The 22,576-nt window shown below is 43.7% G+C and overlaps 2 protein-coding genes across 2 annotated transcripts; both read left to right on the forward strand.

Moving 5' to 3' along the window:
* Window positions 1-6,660: 6,660 nt before the first annotated feature.
* On the forward strand, window positions 6,661-8,502 carry LOC306982722 (tripartite motif-containing protein 16-like; the record flags this gene model as incomplete). Its single annotated transcript, XM_079583186.1, has 1 exon — window positions 6,661-8,502. The coding sequence occupies one exon, from the start codon at window positions 6,661-6,663 to the stop codon at window positions 8,302-8,304; it is 1,644 nt and encodes a 547-aa protein (XP_079439312.1). The 3' UTR covers window positions 8,305-8,502.
* Window positions 8,503-19,452: 10,950 nt separating this feature from the next.
* Window positions 19,453-21,630, forward strand: LOC306982724 (E3 ubiquitin/ISG15 ligase TRIM25-like). Its single transcript, XM_079583187.1, has 2 exons — window positions 19,453-20,586; window positions 20,851-21,630. Exons 1-2 carry the CDS (start codon window positions 19,531-19,533, stop codon window positions 21,430-21,432), a joined length of 1,638 nt encoding a protein of 545 aa, XP_079439313.1. The 5' UTR covers window positions 19,453-19,530; the 3' UTR covers window positions 21,433-21,630.
* Window positions 21,631-22,576: the final 946 nt, after the last annotated feature.

The following is a 22,576-nucleotide window of genomic DNA, read 5'->3' on the forward strand; positions in this document are numbered from 1 at the left end:
GGACAATTTCCAAATGACTGGAAACAAGCTAGGGTTATACCTATATATAAATCTGGAAATGCAGATCTAGCATGCAATTATAGACCAATTAGCATTTTGCCGATTTTTTCTAAGGTGCTGGAAAAGATTGTAGCCAATCAGCTAATGTCTTTCTTACAGATCAATGACATACTGCATCCTCTGCAATTCGGATTCCGGCCCCAATATTCGACAGAAACGGCCAATTGCTATTTTATTGAACAACTTAAACTAGCAATTGACAAAGGCCAAATAGTTGGAGCGTTTTTTTTAGATTTAAAAAAAGCTTTTGACGTACTCAATCATAATGTACTTTTACAGAAACTATCCCAGTTGAACTTTGACAACACAACATTACAGTGGTTCAAGACTTATTTGGAACATAGACAACAATGTGTAATAATTAATAATGAAAAGTCACCCTTCACAACACTGAAAACAGGTGTCCCCCAGGGATCAATTCTTGGGCCTCTCCTTTTTGCATTGTACATAAATGATTTACCAAACATCTGTCCGGGTGCAGGTTTCCAAATGTATGCAGATGATACAGTTGTCTTTGTGAGTGGCAAAAGTGTTGAAGCCGTTACTGCGCAGCTGCAGCAACACCTTAACTCTGTGTCAGTGTGGTTTCAAAATTCAGGACTAACACTAAATCTGAGTAAGACAGTGTCAGTTTGTTTTGCTTCCAGATTACACCCAGTGGAAGAACTGCATCTGACAATAAACGGTCAAGACATTGCCCAGGTTAAAGAGGTTAAATATCTGGGCCTAATCTTGGACTCCCATCTAACATTTGAAAGTCATGTCAAAAAGATCACAAGAACAGCCAAATCAAACCTGTACAGTTTCAGAATCATACGGGGCTGTTTACCATTTCATGCAGCAAGTGTGTTTATGCAGGCCATGATTTTCTCTCATCTCAGTTACTGCAGAACCTCCTGGTCACAGGCAACAGCCACAACAATCAGGCCTTTAAGACTGATTTACAATAGAGCATTAAAAATTTTAGACAAAACATCTGTCAGGACGCACCATTGTGGAGTATTGCAGAGGTTAAACTTTCTTAACTTTGAAAATTTTATTAAATTCTGTAACATAAAATTAATGTACAAATGTCTGCACAGCCCCTGATGTTCTGAGACGGCTCATAGTTCCACTTCGATCAGTGGGCTCCATCACACGAGGAGCTGCTGATGGAAATGTGAAAGTACCCGTTAGGAAAAAGACCTTTGGACAGTCAGCTTTTACCGTCCAGGGTGCTAAACTTTGGAACTCTTTGCCTTCTGAGCTGAAACAGGACTTAGACCTGGGGGCTTTTAAAAATGAACTAAAACATATTTTAAAAAGAGATCAAGTCTGCAATCATTTTTAGTCTGCACTCAATGCACTTCCTTTGTGTAATGTCAGAAGTATTTAATTAATGTTACTGTAAATGTATTTTTTGTACTTTCTGTGTGAATTTGAAAAGCCCTTCTAGGGACGGACATTGCAAATTAGCCTTGGCTATAAATGTTGTAGTGTGGTACATGTTTATTGTTCACACATGTCCCTATCAAATAAATAAATAAAAACTTCATGCCTCAGGTTTTGGCCCAACGGCTAGCAGTAGCCAGTGCATAATTCAGAGCAGCCATAGCTAAAGCTGGATGTGCACTGGAAACTGTGACTATTGTGTCGTCTGCATATGCTGCTGGAATAACATTAACACTTTGGGGCAATAACACAGAGCAGTCTTCTAAAACAGTCAGTAGGTCATTTAAAGATAATATGAACAGAGTTGGAGCAATCACACTTCCCTGGGGTACTCCGGATTGCACTGGTAAAGGTGAAGAAAAGGAATGCCCTATTCTTGTCTGCTGGAGACGATTACTTAGATAATCACGAATCCAGGCCAGCATTTTACCATGAAGCCAAATGCCGGGAGTTTTTGCAGAATGGCGGCATGCGGTGCTGCTGTGAATGCATTGCTGAAGTCCAAGAATGCTGCTACACATGTTTCCTGAAGTTCTACAGCCTTTACCCAGGTGTGGTCGTCCAGTGCCAGTTGATCTAGTGTAGAATGTTTGGGTAGAAATCCAAACTGATTTTTAGAAATCAATGAATTTTCCAATAAGAATTGTAAGGATTATAATGAAATCTGAACAAGCCTCTGACTCACGCTTTGCTCACACGCTACAGAACAAGAAGACCATGTCACTGAGATGAGCTGATGGACAATGGTCCACAACAGAATCATTCTGAACATAACGCGAAGTACAGATAATATACAAACACATAGACACAAACAACTGACTCACTGATAGGCCTCACCCTCTCTGTGCAGAGAAGTGCAAGACTAGGATAAAAGGAGACTGTCAACGGAGTTCTGGACTTCACTTCTTCTCTTTCTCTGAAGTCACCAGCTGGTTTTACTGCTTTGTAACGAGGAACAATGGCAATAAAAGCCTTATCTTTGAGACGACTTCTATCTCCAGTGTCTGCTTTGGCTATGTCCAAATTTTTTTTTTTTTTTTTTTTAATTTGTTTATTTCGGACATCACATGTACATTGGGCAAACCAGATGCAATGATTTTAGTGCGTTAGCAAAGTGCTAATTTACAGCACCTGTCCATTAAAGCAACAACAGTACATATTAAAACATGACATGCATGACACACAAGTCATGATAACAGAAGAAATCATACATGTTAATCATTTTGTTATTTATGAGAACAATGTTGAGTGGATTTTAAGTATTTTTTTAATTTCATCTTAAATGTGGTATCGTTTGTTTTTAGTTTTAAGTCTGTTGGTAAATTATTCCAGAGCCTGGCTCCGACAGCTGAGAAGCCGACAGACCAAAGCTCGATCTGAACATTGAAACAATACAAATACCATTGGTTACACCTCTTGTTGTAGCTCTGTTGGTACAGTTAATATGCACGGCTAATTCTGAATGTGGGAGTGAGTCAGAATTCAGACACTTAAAAAATAGTTTAAGAGTGTTAAAATTAATAAAATTCTCAAAATGTAAGAATTTATACTTCTGTATAATTTCACAGTGATGCCAGTGTCGGGGTTTCTTGTCAAAGACCTTAAGAGTTGTTTTGTACAGAGACCATAAGGGTTTCAATGTAGTTGAAGAAACTTGGGACCAAGTGGTGGAGCAGTATGAGAAGTGCGAAAAAATCATTGCATTCATATATAATTTGGCTGTATGGTGAGTTATATCTCTACGAATGAAACGAAAGCAATTCAAGTTAGTTTTGATTTTTTTTGCCAAATATTTTGCGTGAGAATTGAATTTAAGATTTTGATCCAGAATTAAACCAAGATACTTAATTTCGTTGACTTGGTGAATGTTCTCACCAGAAACGGTCACCTGGAAATCACAATTTATCTTGTTGCACATAGTAAAACAAATCGATACTGTTTTTTGAACATTCAATGTGAGATGTGACATTGTGAGCCATTCTGAGACTGCTTGTAATGCACAGGTCAGATGGACAGAAATGTCTGTTCTCGCGTGATACAAAAGAACCAGATCCTAACATCAGCCTGTCATTTACAAAACTCTCAAGAATTTTCCCAACACAAGATGTTAGTGATGTTGGTCTGTAGCTGGATCTGCCCGATCTCCTTTGTGCTTATAAACCGGTGTCACACAGGCAGATTTCCATATCTGAGGGATTTTAGAACTGCTGATGGACAGTTTAAACAGATAAGTCAGCACAGGTGTAAGTTCAAGAGCACAATTTCTCAGAAATACATTTGGTCTGCCATCAGGGCCACTGGCTTCTGTGACATCAAGTTTACACCATTTACTGTACACGCTCTCTGAAGATACAGCTCAGTCAGTCAGCCATGCTTAATGTCAGGTAGTGGACAGTCATAAACACTGGAGGTATATATATGATTCAAAAAGCTTTTGCAGCATCACTCGCATATGTCTGATTTTCATGTGATAACTCAGGTATTTTTTTCATGACAGTCTGAAAGTTTGTACAGCTCAGAAAGCAAACCCCAATAGTGTTTTGGTGAATGACTCGTTGCCAGTTTCTGAGCTTGTTGTGTGTAATACTGTTGTTTGATACGAGTTATCTCAGCACGCAGGGCATTTCTGGATTTTCTAAAAGCATGTAAATCATGTTCACTCTTTGATGTCTTAAAGTTTGACCAATGTGCATGTTTTGATGCTTTTAGCCTGATGAAGTCAGAGGTAATGAAAGGCAGTTTCTGTTTTCCTGTTTGGGCCATACAGCGCCGTCGACCTGGTATCAAACAAGTCAATATGGAAGTGACAGTTTTGTAAAAATTCTCCGAAGCTCAACATCATGACTAGACAACACAGAGGTCCAATTATTGTCCTTGAGCTTCTGACGAATGTGTGTCCAATCAGTTATCCGTTTAAAATCAAGATAAGTCAGATCATTAGACCCGTCTGTTTCCTATTTCTAGTATCTCAGGAACAGGCTGAACATATGGCAGGAAAATATTGACCATGACCAGAGGTTCCAAGTGGAGCAGTCACAGACACACCAGAGGAAACATCAGGGGCGTCAGTTAATGCCAAGTCAATAAGAGAAGGTGTCCCAGGCAGCCGGTCTGGACATCTGGTGGGTGAGGTGACCATTTGTGTCATGCCATGTTGGATGCAGAATAGCTCCGTTTCTAACCCCTGCTGGTCAGTTTGGTCTTCGGGACACCATTCAGTATTGTGTACATGAAAATCACCAATTATAAGATTACAAGACTCCAGTGCCTCTTCAATATGATTAAGGATTGACATGTCTCCATCAGGTTTGCGGTAAATGAAGGGAGCAGATTTTATGGCAGGTGTATTTCCTGGTTTGTCTCTTTACTCAGTGGATGTTGTTTCAGCGTTTTCCCCATAATCAGAATGTGTAAGTTCATGAATCTAATGTCGGTCTTAGATCTCAAAGATGGACTGATCCCCGTTTTAACGCGTCTATTTTCCAGCTTCTTCCAATGTTAAAAAGCAGAGAGAGCACCGGCCCCACCTTTGCTTTTCCAGACTCTCAGAGAAACTCAGGTGCGTAACACCAAAGCCACGCTGCAGCGGAGCGTGCACGTACTTTCACACACCCACACATTCCATTCAGCGCTTCCCATCCAATCAGAAACAAGCATCCAGACAGAAACTCATGACCTTTGACCCACATCACACCAGCGTGAGGGAATCATAACGTCAAAAGCTGTTTGTGTTTCACTTGTTCAACACAGTTAACGCTGCTAAATGTTCATTCCAGAAGAGATATTTGGACATAAAGTAAAAACAAACAGACGTCATTTATAATCTTCTTAAAGACAAAAGCAGCTGTTCTTGTCTGATGTTTGTTTCCCTGATGTCGGTCATTTTTGTTGCTATTTTGGTTTTAGATTTGGGTAAAGCCAAACTGGAGAAAATGTGTTGGGTTCAGGTGGGGGTTAAGAGGTTAATAAATTATTCCCAGCCTGATTTATTCAGCTTTGAACCCAAAAAACAAGTCAAAATGTGAGTTTTTACACAGATTTTCACTTATTTTAATCCAAAACTAAACATGAAAACATGAAAAAAACCTTTGTTACTAAAATGTCCCAAAATAAAAGCAGACGTTTAAATCTGGCTCTGTCCAATATTTAGATTTGGAGGCTGAAAATATCTGCACTTTTGCCCATTTCTCCAGATTCACCAAACTTTCTGAAGGAGGAAAATCCTTCACACGTGTGTCTGAGTTTGTGAATCCCGACTTGCAGTGTGCACGTGAGACTCATTAGCATATGCCCCGCCCACATTCACCATATAAGGACAAAGACGTGCCACACGCAAACGCCAGTAAAGGAGGAAATGAAGTGGTCGTAGTTTATTCGGTCGCCTCATTCCTTTAAACATGAAACATTTACAATGATTCAAAAGGGTTTAGACGAACCCAGTTTACAGACTTCCACCAGGAAACAAACATTTATAATAAACAATATCAACAAGAACACAAGAGAAATAAACATGTTTCTACAGTTAAAGGTGTGAGAGAGGACTTTGCTGCCGATGATGAGTCAAACGGCTATTTGTGTATTTTTGAATAGTGCGCATGCGTAAGAGCCCCCACCTTCACACGAGCTTCTTACGTTGGAAACGCCTCCGCCAGTCCACCGGTGTGTGAGCTGCGCAAGAGTATTTGTTTATTATTTGTTTACCAGTACTCACTGCTGCAGCTACGACTTCCTTCTCCCTTTAAAGTGTCGGACTCCTCCATGGTAAATACCTTTTTACTGTAAAACTTGTTCCTTTAAAAAAATCGCCAAATGATGTAAGATGCTTGTATGAATGCCCTATGGCATTGTCTTGCTACGTAGCTATAGCTTTTTTATTATGCTACAAGTTAGCTTTACAGATATAAGACATACAGTCATCTTTCTGTGTGTATTAGTTGTTTGTTTGGTCAGTACAAATGAATTGATATATTTCATTGTTTTTTCGTTGTTAGAGCTTTGAAGGCGACACATTTGAGGGTTCTGACATCGAATATTAGCCACCTCCATCACAGACAAGACGGGCATCAGTTTCCTGCCCCTCCCTCTGTCAGACTCAGCCTCGCTCTGAGCTTCCTGGTTCCTCCTCCTCTCACACACTCTCTAAAGTCACACTCTGTTGTCGACAGAGAAATGGCGCAGAAAGCCGTGGACCAAGAGGACTTTTGGTGTCCCATCTGTGTGGATCTACTGAAGGATCCAGTGACTGTTCCCTGTGGACACAGCTACTGCATGAAGTGTGTGAAGAACCACTGGGACCAAGAGGACGAGAAGCATGTTTACAGCTGTCCTGAATGCAGACAGAGCTTCAGCTCCAGGCCAGTGCTGGTCAAAAACATCATGTTAGCAGGTGTAGTGGAGCGGCTGAAGAAGCCTGGCCTCACAGCGCCCCCTGCTGACCGCTGCTATGCTGGAGCTCAGGATGTGCCCTGTGACGTCTGCACTAGGAGGAAGCTGAAAGCCGTCAAGTCCTGTCTGCAGTGTGTGGCCTCCTACTGTGAGGGCCACCTCCAGCCTCATTATGAAGCTGCAGCGCTTCAGAAACACCAGCTGGTGGCGCCCTCTGACAAACTGCAGGAAAACATCTGCTCTCAACACGACGAAGTGAAGAAGATGTTCTGCCGCACCGACCAGCAACTCATCTGCTACCTCTGCTCTTTGGACCAACACAAGGGCCACGACATGGTGTCCTCAGCCTTGGAGAGAGCCCAGAGGCAGGAACAGCTGCTCCAGAGCCTCCACCTCAAAGAGACAGACCTGAAGAGGCTCCAGCAGGAGGCCCAGGACATCAGCCGCTCTGCCCAGACAGCAGTGCAGCGCAGTGGGGACAGCTTCACAGAGATGGCCCTTCTCCTGGAGAAAAGACGCTCTGAAGTGGAGCAGCAGATCCGCTCCGAGGAGCAAACCCAACTGAAACAAGTCCAAGAGCTTCAGGACCAACTGCAGCGGGACGTGACTGAGCTGAAGAGGAACATCTCTGAGCTGGACCAGTTTCTACAGCTCTGTCCTTCACTCTCCACAGACTCACAGAGGACAGAGATTCAGACAGGGCCCCCCCGCTGCTTCCAGAAGGTGACCAGAGCCGTGTCAGAGCTCAGGGACAAACTAAAGCTCAGTCTGGAGGAGGGTCTGACCAACGCCACACTGGCTCTGAGAGGAACACCATCTGAACCCACCAATGTCTCACTGGCTCTGAGAGGAACACCATCTGAACCCACCACCAGAGAGGACTTCTTACAGTATTCGACAGAGATCACTCTGGATCCAAACACAGCACACAGATATCTGAAACTGACTGATGGAAACAGAAGAGCAACATATATGAGTGAAGATCAGAGATATCCTGATCATCAGGACAGGTTCACTGGGTGTCTTCAGGTCCTGAGCAGAGAGAGTCTGATGGGCCGCTGTTACTGGGAGGTGGAGTGGAGGAGCAGGAAGTGGGTTAGTTTAGCCGTTTCAGACGGAAACATTCAGAGGAAAGACTTTAATGAAAGTGGATTTGGAAACAATGATACATCCTGGACCTTAGACTGTAACAGTAACAGTTATTCATTTCGTTTTAACTCAGTCCGGTCCGGTGTCTCTGGTCCGATCACGTCCAGAATTGGGGTTTACCTGGACCACGGTGCAGGGGCTCTGTCGTTTTACAGCGTTCAGAACCAAACCATGACCCTCCTCCACAGAGTCCAGACCAGGTTCTCTCAGCCGCTCCACGCTGCAGTCAGGTTTTACTGGAACTCTGGAGACTCTGCACATTTCCCCAAACTAAAATAGCAGCTTTTCTCTTCAGGTTCAGGTCGTCCTTGTGTCTCGTATTGAACTAATACTGAAGGTTTTTTATATAATAATATTTGTTTGTCAGACGTGGACATTGTTCTGAATTCTAATCTGCTGCTCCTCACTCACGCTCAGGGGCAGATGTGTTTTACAAACACTTTGAATCAAACCTTCAATTAAAGCCACAATAAGAAAAACTGAGCTGGAAACAAAACTCTTCAGTTTCTATTGAACTGAACTGTTCCATCTTCAGCCATTGATGTCTTTGAACGTCATTTCCACTTCCTTTAATACCATTGTTTGTTCTTGTGATTGTAACGATTTACTGCAGAAACTGATTTATCATTCAAACACAGATTATAATTGTGTTTCATGTTTTGTCCTTTTACAGAATGTTTTGGGTTGAGGGATTTGCTTCAAATTGTGCAGAAATTATAATCTTTACTTTGTTCTTCAAAATATTCATCAATAAAGTCACAAATCTTCATTCAAGTCGTTTTTTCTTTCCCGAAGCCTAAAATGAAGAAAACAATAAAAGTTGGCTCTGTGGCGCCCCCTCAAACAGGCAGTTTACTTTGACTCAATGGAAGACCTGTCACCAGGGACATAGACCACGTCAGGACATGTAAAAAATGATATTATGACCCCCGCCCCTAAATGCTACAGGAAGTCGGCCATCTTTGTCCGAACCTCAAACCTTTAACATCGTACCTCTTGAACTTCTGGCCCCTGATCCCAAAGTTTTCAATGGAAAGCCTCCAATTTTGTCCAACATGTCTCAAACCCATGTGGCTTCCAAAATCATCATTTACATTTGTTTTAAATTATTGGGCGTGGTCCTGACTACGAGGCCATTTTCCGCAAATTTCAAAGCCTCATATCTTTCACAGACTTTGTCGCATTGGAACGGACCCAATCCGGCGTGCATGCACATTCCCCAGCTGGACCTAATGATGAGCACACGCAGCCACTATCGCCAAAAATGCCTTTCAAGTGGCTTGTAAGTGGCTTGTAAGTGGCTTGTAAGTGGCCCGCCCATCCTCTGGGATAATAGCCAGAGTTCTTTGCCTGTCAGTATGTTGGACTCTGTCAGAGTTTCTCCTAAAATTTTTCAATTTTCCAAATTTCCCCCTTTATTCACAAAAGCCACAGTTTTAAACTCGTACGGACTCGTGAAGTAAACATCAAAGATGCTTTGCCACGAGCTACAACTGCGGGAACTACTCTGAAAATGGTTGCAGGTCATCACTTTAAGATGGTATCCTTGATTGCCACATTTTGGAACCCTTCCCCATCGTCAGCAGGCATCTCAGGTTCACAGGTGTTTCGCCCCTTAACCTGTACACCTCGCCTGAGTGGGGCAGCGAAGACTGACTAGGCTTCACCTGCGGAAGGGTTCCAGCTGTTAGCTCTCTTTAGCCATGTCCATCTTGAGCTGGACTCGGCTGCTGCTGCTATCTCCATGGTTGCTTTCTTCAGCTGTTTGGGCTCCAGCCCCATCCTCTGGAGGAAGAACCGCACTGATCTTGCGGGAAACCCACGGCAGCCGACTTCGATGGGAAAAACTGTTGCATGCCATCCTTTCAGGACAGCTTCGTCGATCAGGTCTTGGTACTTGGCTCGCTTTAATTGGTGAGACACGTCCAGTCTCTCTTCCCAGGGCACCGTGAGCTCGGCCACTATGATGGTTTTTGTGCTTCTGGACAGCAAGACTATGTCTGGTCGAAGTGAAGTCACTGCCACGTCCTGTGGAAAGACAAGCTTCCTCTTCAAATCCACACTCAGCTCCCAGTCGCAGGCACGTTGCAGGAAGGAAGGTAGGTTTTTGGCTGTTGTGCTGGGCTTACGAGCCGTTTCCCCTTCCCTCACAAAGGTTATGGCTTTGGGCGGTTGAGCGTGCTTGTTGTTGGCTTTGACCCGCTGCTGCTCCACCCAATTGGCAATTTCCGAGAGGACCTTATCGTGCCTCCATCTGTAGCGCCCTTCTGCCAGCGCCTTTGGGCACCCTGTCAGGATGTGGTTCAGCGTGCATGCAGGTGCGCTGCATTGGTTGCAAGATGGGTCTTCTTCTCTGCCCCAGATCTTCAAGTTGCGTGGAGTGGGCAACAGGTCAGTCACAGCGCGCAGGAGAAAGCTCAACTTCCCTTGGTCGGTTTGCCACAGCTCTTTCCAAGGCATTGGCCGCTCCTGTGCCTGATCCCACTGTGTCCATCGACCTTGAGAGGCAAGTCCAATCGCTTTCACCCGTCGGTCCTCCTCTGCTGCCTCGCGGACTCTTTCCACCACAAGACCTCTTTTGGCTCTTGCATCAGCACTGCGCCACCTTTTCCCACTATAGTGGCCAAGACCCAGGCGTCCCTGACATACCACACCCACAATTTCCTGGTGTTTCCAGTGGGATTCTGCATCAGTCACCGCTTGTTGGGGCTTCCACTTTCTGCCGCATTTGATGTTTTTACTTGCGTGCCGAACTTTCCCGTCCTTAGACAAAAGGAGTGTGCTGACTGCCCTTGCCTTAGTGGCCTTGAACTCCTCAACTACTGATGCAATGGGCAAGGGAAGCTTGGAGGTCTTGCTATACAGGTTGACTGCGCTAAAGGATGGGGGGACTCCCAGCCACTTTCGCAGGAACTTGCTGCACAGTCTTTCCATTCCTTCTACTTGGGACATGGGAAAGTCGTAATGTAGGAAGGGCCATTGGAGCCGTGGTATGATGCCGTACTGGAAGCACCATACTTATACTAATCCTCTGTTAGTGAAATAAGTTTTAATTTGGACGTTTTTGGCTGCAAATTCAGCTTTTTCTGGACTGTAAAATCGGCCATGTTGTTCACTCAGACTGTGTAGTTCATTGGTAGAGTGCATGGTTCCCATCCGTATGGCTGCTGGATCGACTCTCCAGTGGTGTTGGAGCTTCCTTTAGAAGAACACGGCCCTCCAGTGGTGTTGGAGCTTCCTTTAGAAGAACACGGCTCTCCAGTGGTGTTGGAACTTCCTTTAGAAGAACACGGCTCTCCAGTGGTGTTGGAACTTCCTTTAGAAGAACATGGCTCTCCAGTGGTGTTGGAGCTTCCTTTAGAAGAACACGGCTCTCCAGTGGTGTTGGAGCTTCCTTTAGAAGAACAAGGCTCTCCAGTGGTGTTGGAGCTTCCTTTAGAAGAACACGGCTCTCCAGTGGTGTTGGAGCTTCCTTTAGAAGAACAAGGCTCTCCAGTGGTGTCGGAGCTTCCTTTAGAAGAACACGGCTCTTGGTGCTGCTTCTCCAAAAGGAGCCTGGCCCACTCCAAGTCTTTCATTGATTTTATGGCAGGTGTATTTCCTGCAATTGCCTCTTTACTCAGTGGATGTTGTTTCAGCGTTTTCCCCATAAGCAGAATGTGTAAGTTCATGAATCTAATATCAGTCTTAGATCTCAAAGATCGACTGATCCCCGTTTTAACGCGTCTATTTTCCATCTTCTTCCAATGTTAAAAAGCAGAGAGAGCACCGGCCCCACCTTTGCTTTTCCAGAGAGAAATGCATGTTTAAACCTGTTTCCTGAAACATCTGTACAGTTTAAAGGAGATGTGTGTTGTTCAGTCAGAGGTTCAGAAACACCAAGAGAAGTGACAACGCGGCCACTCAGCTTTAAATCGTGCAGAAATTATAATCTTTACTTTGTAACTTTAAAATATTCATCAATAAAGTCACAAATCCTTATTCAAGTCGTTTTTTCTTTCCCAAAACCTGAAATAAAGTAAAAACAAACAGACGTCATTCATAATCTTCTTTAAGACAAAAGCAGCTGTTTTTGTCTAATATTTGTTTCCCTGATGTCGGTCATTTTTGTTGCTATTTTGGTTTTATATTTGGGTAAAGCCAAACTGGAGAAAATGTGCTGGGTTCAGGTGGGGGTTAAGAGGTTAAAAAATAATTCCCAGCCTGATTTATTCCAAAAAACAAGTCAAATTGTGAGTTTTTACTAGTGGTGGGCTGTTATCGGCGTTAACGTGCTGCGTTAACGCGAGACTCTTGCTGGGCGATAAAAAAAAATTGCCGTTATCTATTCTCAAAGTTGGGTTGAGAGCTGGATCTATACTTTGCTATGATGACTTTCACTGTGATATTTTATGGTCGGCACACATTACACGACTTTTGTGCCCAAATTTGGACACACAGGAGAAACGTGAGTGAATATAGCGTCTCCAAAGCGACACACAGAAGCAGCGGCCAATGACAGAGTGAAAATAGACAGAAAAACACCGCAGCCCCTCCGTGTTCACTTTTCTTTCAAAACAGCGACATAAACATCTCATTTCATGGCCACAGCCCCACACGAAACAGCGCAACTTTATAACCAAACGTTCACGAGAGCCACCTTTTCCAGCTACATTTCAACTGCAGCAATTACTGAGTTTGGAGACGGACTTTCCAGCTACTTTTCTCCGTTAGCTTCTCTTTTTCCGCTCCCCGGTGTCTCCTCCGCCTCATGTCCGTTTCCTTTTCTTATTAAATCCAAAGAAATATGTCCCGCATCTTCGTGTTGTCGACGTTTATCTCCATTTTGACAGAACTATCGCCAAGTAGTAGCATTAGCTGCAGCAGCATGAGCTGTTGTTGTGTTGTGATCACGTGACACTGTTGACACTGTTGACCAATCAGGAGACGCGCACATGTTTCTCACACTCACAAACAGAGGCCTATATTTTCTGATCTGGTAAATAAAAAATCTATAAATAATGATCTGCCCGTAAATAAATACTTGGGGACTCCTGCCACAACTGTCCGATGTAAGAGACTTTTTTCTTTAGCAGGTCATATTGTGCAAAAGGGGAGATTTAGTTTGTCACCAGAAAATGTGAACAAGCTGGTCAGCCTGAGTGACGGTGGAAGAAGGAGAAACAGCTTGGACTGATTGACACAAAGCTACTGACTGTAGACAGTTCATCAGGACCTCTAATGTCGGCCTATAGTTCAAAATTCATGTTTAACTGAATAAACAGTTAGTAAACACAAGTTCATCTTCTTGAACATGAATTATTGTCATCACCAATTATCATAGTAGAACATTCTTAAGCAGTTTGTGATGCATTTTGGAAACAGGAGATGAGCCCCTGGACTAATGCACCGCCTGATTTGAAAAACTCGTTCTCAAAGACTTACTTTTAGTCATTATTTGGGTAGCACACATATTTTGAATGGCTTCGGCAGAATTCAAGCGAGCCATTTTTATCTAGATTAATCTAGATTAATTTCAAATTTAGATTAATCTAGATTAAAAAAAAAAAAATCTATGCCCACTTCTAGTTTTTACACAGATTTTCACTTATTTTATTGCAAAACTAAACAAGATCCAAAATGGAAAAAAAAAAAAAAAACCTTTGTTACTAAAATGTCCCGAAATAAAAGCAGACGTTTAAATCTGGCTCTGTCCAATATTTAGATTTGGAGGCTGAAAATATCTGCTAATATCTACTTTTGCCCATTTCTCCATATTCACCAAACTTTCTGAAGGAGGAAAATCCTTCACACGTGTGTCTGAGTTTGTGAATCCCGACTTGCAGTGTGCACGTGAGACTCATTAGCATATGCCCCTCCCACATTCACCATATAAGGACAAAGACGTGCCGCACGCAAACGCCAGTAAAGGAGGAAATGAAGTGGTAGTAGTTTATTCGGTCGCCTCATTCCTTTAAACATGAAACATTTACAATGATTCAAAAGGGTTTAGACTAACCCAGTTTACAGACTTCCACCAGGAAACAAACATTTATAATAAACAATATCAACAAGAACACAAGAGAAATAAACATGTTTCTACAGTTAAAGGTGTGAGAGAGGATTTTGCTGCCGATGATGAGTCCAACGGCTATTTGTGTATTTTTGAATAGTGCCCATGCGTAAGAGCCCCCACCTTCACACGAGCTTCTTACGTTGGAAACGCCTCCGCCAGTCCACCGGTGTGTGAGCTGCGCAAGTGTATTTGTGTATTATTTGTTTACCAGTACTCACTGCTGCAGCTACGACTTCCTTCTCCCTGTAAAGTGTCGGACTCCTCCATGGTAAATACCTTTTTACTGTAAAACTGTTTTGTGTTCCTTTAAAAAAAAAAAAAAGATCGCCAAATGATGTAAGATGCTTGTATGAATGCCCTATAGCATTGTCTTGCTACGTAGATATAGCTTTTATATTATGCTACAAGTTAGCTTTACAGATATAAGACATACAGTCATCTTTCTGTCTGTATTAGTTGTTTGTTTGGTCAGTACATATGAATTGATATTGCATTGTTTTTTCGTTGTTAGAGCTTTGAAGGCGACACATTTAAGGGTTCTGACATCGAATATTAGCCACCGACATCACAGACAAGACGGGCATCAGTTTCCTGCCCCCCCCTCTGTCAGACTCAGCCTCGCTCTGAGCTTCCTGGTTCCTCCTCCTCTCACACACTCTATAAAGTCACACTCTGTTGTCGAGGGAGAAATGGCGCAGAAAGCCGTGGACCAAGAGGACTTTTGGTGTCCCATCTGTTTGGATCTACTGAAGGATCCAGTGGCTGTTCCCTGTGGACACAGCTACTGCATGAAGTGTGTGAAGAACCACTGGGACCAAGAGGACGAGAAGCATGTTTACAGCTGTCCTGAATGCAGACAGAGCTTCAGCTCCAGGCCAGTGCTGGTCAAAGACATCATGTTAGCAGGTTTAGTGGAGCGGCTGAAGAAGCCTGGCCTCACAGCGCCCCCTGCTGACCGCTGCTATGCTGGAGCTCAGGATGTGCCCTGTGACGTCTGCACTGGGAGGAAGCTGAAAGCTGTCAAGTCCTGTCTGCAGTGTGTGGCCTCCTACTGTGAGAGCCACCTCCAGCCTCATTATGAAGCTGCAGCGCTTCAGAAACACCAGCTGGTGGCGCCCTCTGACAAACTGCAGGAAAACATCTGCTCTCAACACGACGAAGTGAAGAAGATGTTCTGCCGCACCGACCAGCAGCTCATCTGCTACCTCTGCTCTTTGGAGCAACACAAGGGCCACAACATGGTGTCCTCAGCCTTGGAGAGAGCCTAGAGGCAGGAACAGCTGCTCCAGAGCCTCCAGCTCAAAGAGACAGACCTGAACAGGCTCCAGCAGGAGGCCCAGGACATCAGCCGCTCTGCCCAGACAGCAGTGCAGCGCAGTGGGGACAGCTTCACAGAGATGGCCCTTCTCCTGGAGAAAATATGCACTGAAGTGGAGCAGCAGATCCGCTCCGAGGAGCAAACCCAACTGAAACAAGTCCAAGAGCTTCAGGACCAACTGCAGCGGGACGTGACTGAGTTGAAGAGGAACATCTCTGAGCTGGACCAGTTTCTACAGCTCTGTCCTTCACTGTCCACAGACTCACAGAGGACAGAGATTCAGACAGGGCCCCCCCGCTGCTTCGAGAAGGTGACCAGAGCCGTGTCCGAGCTCAGGGACAAAGTAAAGCTCAGTCTGGAGGAGGGTCTGACCAACGTCACACTGGCTCTGAGAGGAACACCATCTGAACCCACCAACGTCTCACTGGCTCTGAGAGGAACACCATCTGAACCCACCAACGTCTCACTGGCTCTGAGAGCAACACCATATGAACCCACCAACGTCTCACTGGCTCTGAGAGCAACACCATCTGAACCCACCAACGTCTCACTGGCTCTGAGAGGAACACCATCTGAACCCACCAAAGTCTCACTGGCTCTGAGAGGAACACCATCTGAACCCACCAACGTCTCACTGGCTCTGAGAGGAACACCATCTGAACCCACCAACGTCTCACTGGCTCTGAGAGGAACACCATCTGAACCCACCAACGTCTCACTGGCTCTGAGAGGAACACCATCTGAACCCACCAACGTCTCACTGGCTCTGAGAGGAACACCATCTGAACCCACCACCAGAGAGGACTTCTTACAGTATTGGACAGAGATCACTCTGGACCCAAACACAGCAAACACATGGCTGAAACTGACTGATGGAAACAGAAGAGCAACATTAATGAGTGAAGATTAGAGATATCCTGATCATCTGCTATTTTGGTTTTAGATTTGGGTAAAGCCAAACTGGAGAAAATGTGCTGGGTTCAGGTGGGGGTTAAGAGGTTAATAAATAATTCCCAGCCTGATTTATTCAGCTTTGAACCCAAAAAACAAGTCAAAATGTGAGTTTTTACACAGATTTTCACTTATTTTATTCCAAAACTAAAAAAAAAAACCTTCGTGACTAAAATGTTCCAAATAAAAGCAGACGTTTAAATCTGGCTCTGTCCAATATTTAGATTTGGAGGCTGAAAATATCTGCACTTTTGCCCATTTCTCCAGATTCACCAAACTTTCTGAAGGAGGAAAATCCTTCACACGTGTGTCTGAGTTTGTGAATCCCGACTTGCAGTGTGCACGTGAGACTCATTAGCATATGCCCCGCCCACATTCACCATATAAGGACAAAGACGTGCCGCACGCAAACGCCAGTAAAGGAGGAAATGAAGTGGTCGTAGTTTATTCGGTCGCCTCATTCCTTTAAACATGAAACATTTACAATGATTCAAAAGGGTTTAGACGAACCCAGTTTACAGACTTCCACCAGGAAACAAACATTTATAATAAACAATATCAACAAGAACACAAGAGTAATAAACATGTTTCTACAGTTAATAACAGACATTTCAATATTTCAATCATTTATTTTAAACTCATGTCATTTAAATTCATATTCATCTGTTATGAATCTATTACTTTTCTTACTTTATTCATCCTAAACTCATATATTCTTGAATTTCAGTCGATTTATTCGTCTTTTTGAAGCTTTGACTGTTTGGGACAGTTTTAACTGATCTTCCAGGTCGTTCCACAGATTAACACCTCGGACAGAAATACATCCACTTTTTTATTCTTTTTAGCTTTTGCTTTTTGGAAATGCCAGTTCCTCTGAGGTTATACTGACTTTTCCTGTGTTCAGATTATTTTATACTTTGTAAACTATTACTAATGTATTAAGATCAACGAGATCATGGATTTTCAGGAGGTTTAGCTCTACAAAGACAGGGTTTGTAGGTGAAATCTGCTTTAGTGATGATTCTAATATGGGATGAGTATTGGATTTGTAATTGTTTCCACATATTTCCAGGCCATAGTTTAGGTCAGGAAGTATGAGGGAGTTATACAGTAACAGAAGAGGTTTTTTTTTTTATCAAGTACAGTTTTCATTTTGCCAATTACAGCAATGGTTTTTGCTCATTTTGTTTTGAATTGACTTATATGTGATTTCCATTCAAGTTTTCCATCAATGGTAACTCCTACAAATGTATTTGCATAAACTCGATTTCTGTATCATTTATTTCTAGAGTTGTAACGATCACTGACTTTTCTCTTTCCAAAAATAATATATTCAGTTTTACTAAAGAGAGTTTGTTTAGATCAAACCATAGTTTTCGGACTGTGAGCTTCTGCTGTAGAGGAGCTGTTTCAGGTCCTTTCCAGAGCAGAACAGGCTCGGATCATCCACATATAATAAACATGTTACCTTTTCCAAAGCTCCACAAACATCATTAATATACATTATAAACAGTTTTGGACCCAAAGTAGAGCCTTGTGGGACCCCATGTGTGGTTAGTTTTTCCAGAGTGGACATTGTGTATTTGTACATATTGGTATCTGTGGCTGAGATAACTTTCCAGCCAGGCATAAGCAGGTCCCCTTGTCTGGTCGATGGCAGGGGGAGGCAACGTGAGGCCCGGGGGCCAAATCCGGCCCTCCAGCATAGAAGCTCTGGCCCTCAAGATGATTTAGAGAAATAACGTGACACAAATCAGAGATCAAAGGCCTGTTAGTCTCTTAACCCCCACCTAAACCAAGCACATTTTCTCCAGTTTGGCTTTACCCAAATCTAAAAGCTTCTTGAAAAAAGTGTCAATAAAGCAACAAAACGAGGATGAAAACACAACAAAAAGCCAAAAAAAGAAAATGTGTTGTATGTTTTATATATAATCTATACAGATGTTTTTTCATGCTTTGACAATACCATTTGTAAACCATGGCTTATCGGTTGCAGTTTTATGGTTGACCATATCAGGGTCTAGAGAGGCCCAGACCTCATCCCAGGTCTGGGCCTAAAGATCCCGTTTAAGGCCAACCATATCTTCTGTGATCCATGTCTGACTAACTTATGACCAACTGTTTCAGATATTACAGCTTTACATAACATGAAGAAGATGAAGAAGATCACTGATGTCATTTAGAAGTAATCCAGCCGCCATTTTGTTTCCATCTGCATTAGCGAATATGTTGGTTTGAGGAAAGAAGGAAGAAACTATTGTTTGTTTGTGATGTCACTCGAGTCCGTAATAAAGTTGAATTGTATTGATTGAATATTACATTGTTGTGATGAAGTCTGTTGTTTTTGTGCTATTTTGCAGATTTATAAGGTTTATGTTAAATCTCCACAAACAATGTGCGTCTCATCAGGATTACTGAACAAACCATCTCATTTCTGAATGAACAATCGAGGCAGATCCGGGTGTTCTATACAGGCAGCAACAATTATTATTTTGGATCCTCTGTAAAGATAAGTCTGGGGGCGACACAAAAGGATCAGGATTCTCTCAGATCACAGAGCGGGAGAGTCGCTTTTAGATTTGGGTAAAGCTGAGCTGGAGATAATGTGTCTGTTCAGGTGAGGGTTAAGAAGTGAATTCATTCAGCCGCTCCAAGAATCCTGCAACTGTAGCAACGGATCTATTTCTCCAGGATGAGCTCATTCCAAGTCCCAAACTAAAGAAAAGTCAAGTATTTTCTGACTTTCATTGACTCCAGTCGTGCAGAGCTTCGTCATGTGTTTCCATTGTCCTGGTTTGAAGCTGAACTAACCCGTCTGTCTGGTTTAAACTCTTCTCTCTCTGACACTCGGCTCCTCTGTCCATGCAAACTGTCAAACATTAACTGTGACTTCATGTTTCTAAAGTTCATTGTTCATTTCAAAGTGACTTTTGACACAAGTCCATCTGTCCGTTGTTGGACTTTGGTCAGAGTTTTCTGATCTCAGATAAAGCTGGACTTTTCACACAGACTTTGCCTAAACTTGATTTGTAGATTTGTTTGTGTGAGACATAAACATGTCTGAGCCGTGACTCATCAGTTTCCTGCCCCTCCCTCTGTCAGACTCAGCCTCGCTCTGAGCTTCCTGGTTCCTCCTCCTCTCACACACTCTCTAAAGTCACACTCTGTTGTCGACAGAGAAATGGCGCAGAAAGCCGTGGACCAAGAGGACTTTTGGTGTCCCATCTGTTTGGATCTACTGAAGGATCCAGTGACTGTTCCCTGTGGACACAGCTACTGCATGAAGTGTGTGAAGAACCACTGGGACCAAGAGGACGAGAAGCATGTTTACAGCTGTCCTGAATGCAGACAGAGCTTCAGCTCCAGGCCAGTGCTGCTCAAAAACATCATGTTAGCAGGTGTAGTGGAGCGGCTGAAGAAGCCTGGCCTCACAGCGCCCCCTGCTGACCGCTGCTATGCTGGAGCTCAGGATGTGCCCTGTGACGTCTGCACTGGGAGGAAGCTGAAAGCCGTCAAGTCCTGTCTGCAGTGTGTGGCCTCCTACTGTGAGGGCCACCTCCAGCCTCATTATGAAGCTTCAGCGTTTCAGAAACACCAGCTGGTGGCGCCCTCTGACAAACTGCAGGAAAACATCTGCTCTCAACACGACGAAGTGAAGAAGATGTTCTGCCGCACCGACCAGCAGCTCATCTGCTACCTCTGCGCTTTGGAGCAACACAAGGGCCACGACATGGTGTCCTCAGCCTTGGAGAGAGCCCACAGGCAGGAACAGCTGCTCCAGAGCCTCCAGCTCAAAGAGACAGACCTGAAGAGGCTCCAGCAGGAGGCCCAGGACATCAGCCGCTCTGCCCAGACAGCAGTGCAGCGCAGTGGGGACAGCTTCACAGAGATGGCCCTTCTCCTGGAGAAAAGACGCTCTGAAGTGGAGCAGCAGATCCGCTCCGAGGAGCAAACCCAACTGAAACAAGTCCAAGAGCTTCAGGACCAACTGCAGCGGGACGTGACTGAGCTGAAGAGGAACATCTCTGAGCTGGACCAGTTTCTACAGCTCTGTCCTTCACTGTCCACAGACTCACAGAGGACAGAGATTCAGACAGGGCCCCCCCGCTGCTTCGAGAAGGTGACCAGAGCCGTGTCAGAGCTCAGGGACAAACTAAAGCTCAGTCTGGAGGAGGGTCTGACCAACGTCACACTGGCTTTGAGAGGAACACCATCTGAACCCACCAACGTCTCACTGGCTTTGAGAGGAACACCATCTGAACCCACCAACGTCACACTGGCTCTGAGAGGAACACCATCTGAACCCACCAACGTCTCACTGGCTCTGAGAGGAACACCATCTGAGCCCACCAACGTCTCACTGGCTCTGAGAGGAACACCATCTGAACCCACCAACGTCACACTGGCTCTGAGAGGAACACCATCTGAACCCACCAACGTCACACTGGCTCTGAGAGGAACACCATCTGAACCCACCAACGTCTCACAGGCTCTGAGAGGAACACCATCTGAACCCACCACCAGAGAGGACTTCTTACAGTATTGGACAGAGATCACTCTGGACCCAAACACAGCACACAGAAATCTGAAACTGACTGATGGAAACAGAAGAGCAACATTAATGAGTAAAGATCAGAGATATCCTGATCATCAGGACAGGTTCAGTGAGTGTTTTCAGGTCCTGAGCAGAGAGAGTCTGACGGGCCGCTGTTACTGGGAGGTGGAGTGGAGGAGCGGGGAGTGGGTTAGTTTAGCCGTTTCATACAGAGACATTCAGAGGAAAGACTTAATTATAAGTAGATTTGGAAACAATGATAAATCCTGGGTCTTAGACTGCAGCAGTATCTTTAAAAGTTATTCATTTCGTTTTAACTCAGTCGAGTCCGATGTCTCAGGTCCGATCTCGTCCAGAATCGGGGTTTACCTGGACCACGGTGCAGGGGCTCTGTCGTTTTACAGCGTTCAGAACCAAACCATGACCCTCCTCCACAGAGTCCAGACCAGGTTCTCTCAGCCGCTCCACGCTGGAGTCGGGTTTTACTGGTTCGATGGAGACTCTGCACATTTCCCCAAACTAAAGTAGCAGCTTTTCTCTTCAGGTCCAGGTCGTCCTTGTGTCTCGTATTGAACTAATACTGAAGGTTTTTTCTATAATAATATTTGTTTGTCAGACGTGGACATTGTTCTGAATTCTAACCTGCTGCTCCTCACTCACGCTCAGGGGCAGATGTGTTTTACAAACACTTTGAATCAAACCTTCAATTAAAGCCACAATAAGAAAAACTGAGCTGGAAACAAAACTCTTCAGTTTCTATTGAACTGAACTGTTCCATCTTCAGCCATTGACGTCTTTAAACGTCATTTCCACTTCCTTTAATTCCATTGTTTGTTCTTGTGATTGTAACGATTTACTGCAGAAACTGATTTATCATTTAAACACAGATTATAATTGTGTTTCATGTTTTGTCCTTTTATAGAATGTTTTGGGTCGAGGGATTTGCTTTAAATTGTGCAGAAATTATAATCTTTACTTTGTCACTTTAAAATATTCATCAATAAAGTCACAAATCTTTATTCAAGTCGTTTTTTCTTTCCCGAAACCTAAAATAAAGTAAAAACAGATTCAATTCAAATTCAGTTGGACTCGACACGACATTTTGAAGCTTTTTTCACACTAGTATTTGAACCTCTGACCCTTATAGTGAGTTATTAAACAGGTGAGGCTCTCATTTACAGTCAAACAATTCTGATCATTTCAAACTGACTTGATATTAATCACTACATATTACCCACACGTGTTTAATAACCAAAACTGCAAAGCAAATACCATCATTAAGGCCAACATATTCAAGCCTATGTAAATCCCAGGTACAGCGGTCACTGGAACAGAGCTTTAGACCAACATCTGGACCTAAACAGAACCACAATGAGCATTACACACATAATACATATATTCACAAAGAGACACACAGAACAGTCAGTCAAACATCAATGTTTTTATCCCAAGCCTTGTGTAAAATAACACATCATTACTGAGTTTAAAACTTAGACTCCACTCCCTCGTTGGAACCAGCACGCTTTCTGAAACCAAAACATCAGGTTCGAAATCTCAGACGGATCCTGGACTCAGACCTGAACTTAAACAGACACATCAGAGCAAAAACATCAGCAGCTTTTTACCATCTGAGAAACATGAAGATCAGAGGAACAGAGTCAAAACCAGACTT

The sequence above is a fragment of the Gobius niger genome (assembly GCF_951799975.1).
Source record: "Gobius niger genome assembly, contig: SCAFFOLD_35, whole genome shotgun sequence".
Taxonomy (NCBI): domain Eukaryota; kingdom Metazoa; phylum Chordata; class Actinopteri; order Gobiiformes; family Gobiidae; genus Gobius; species Gobius niger.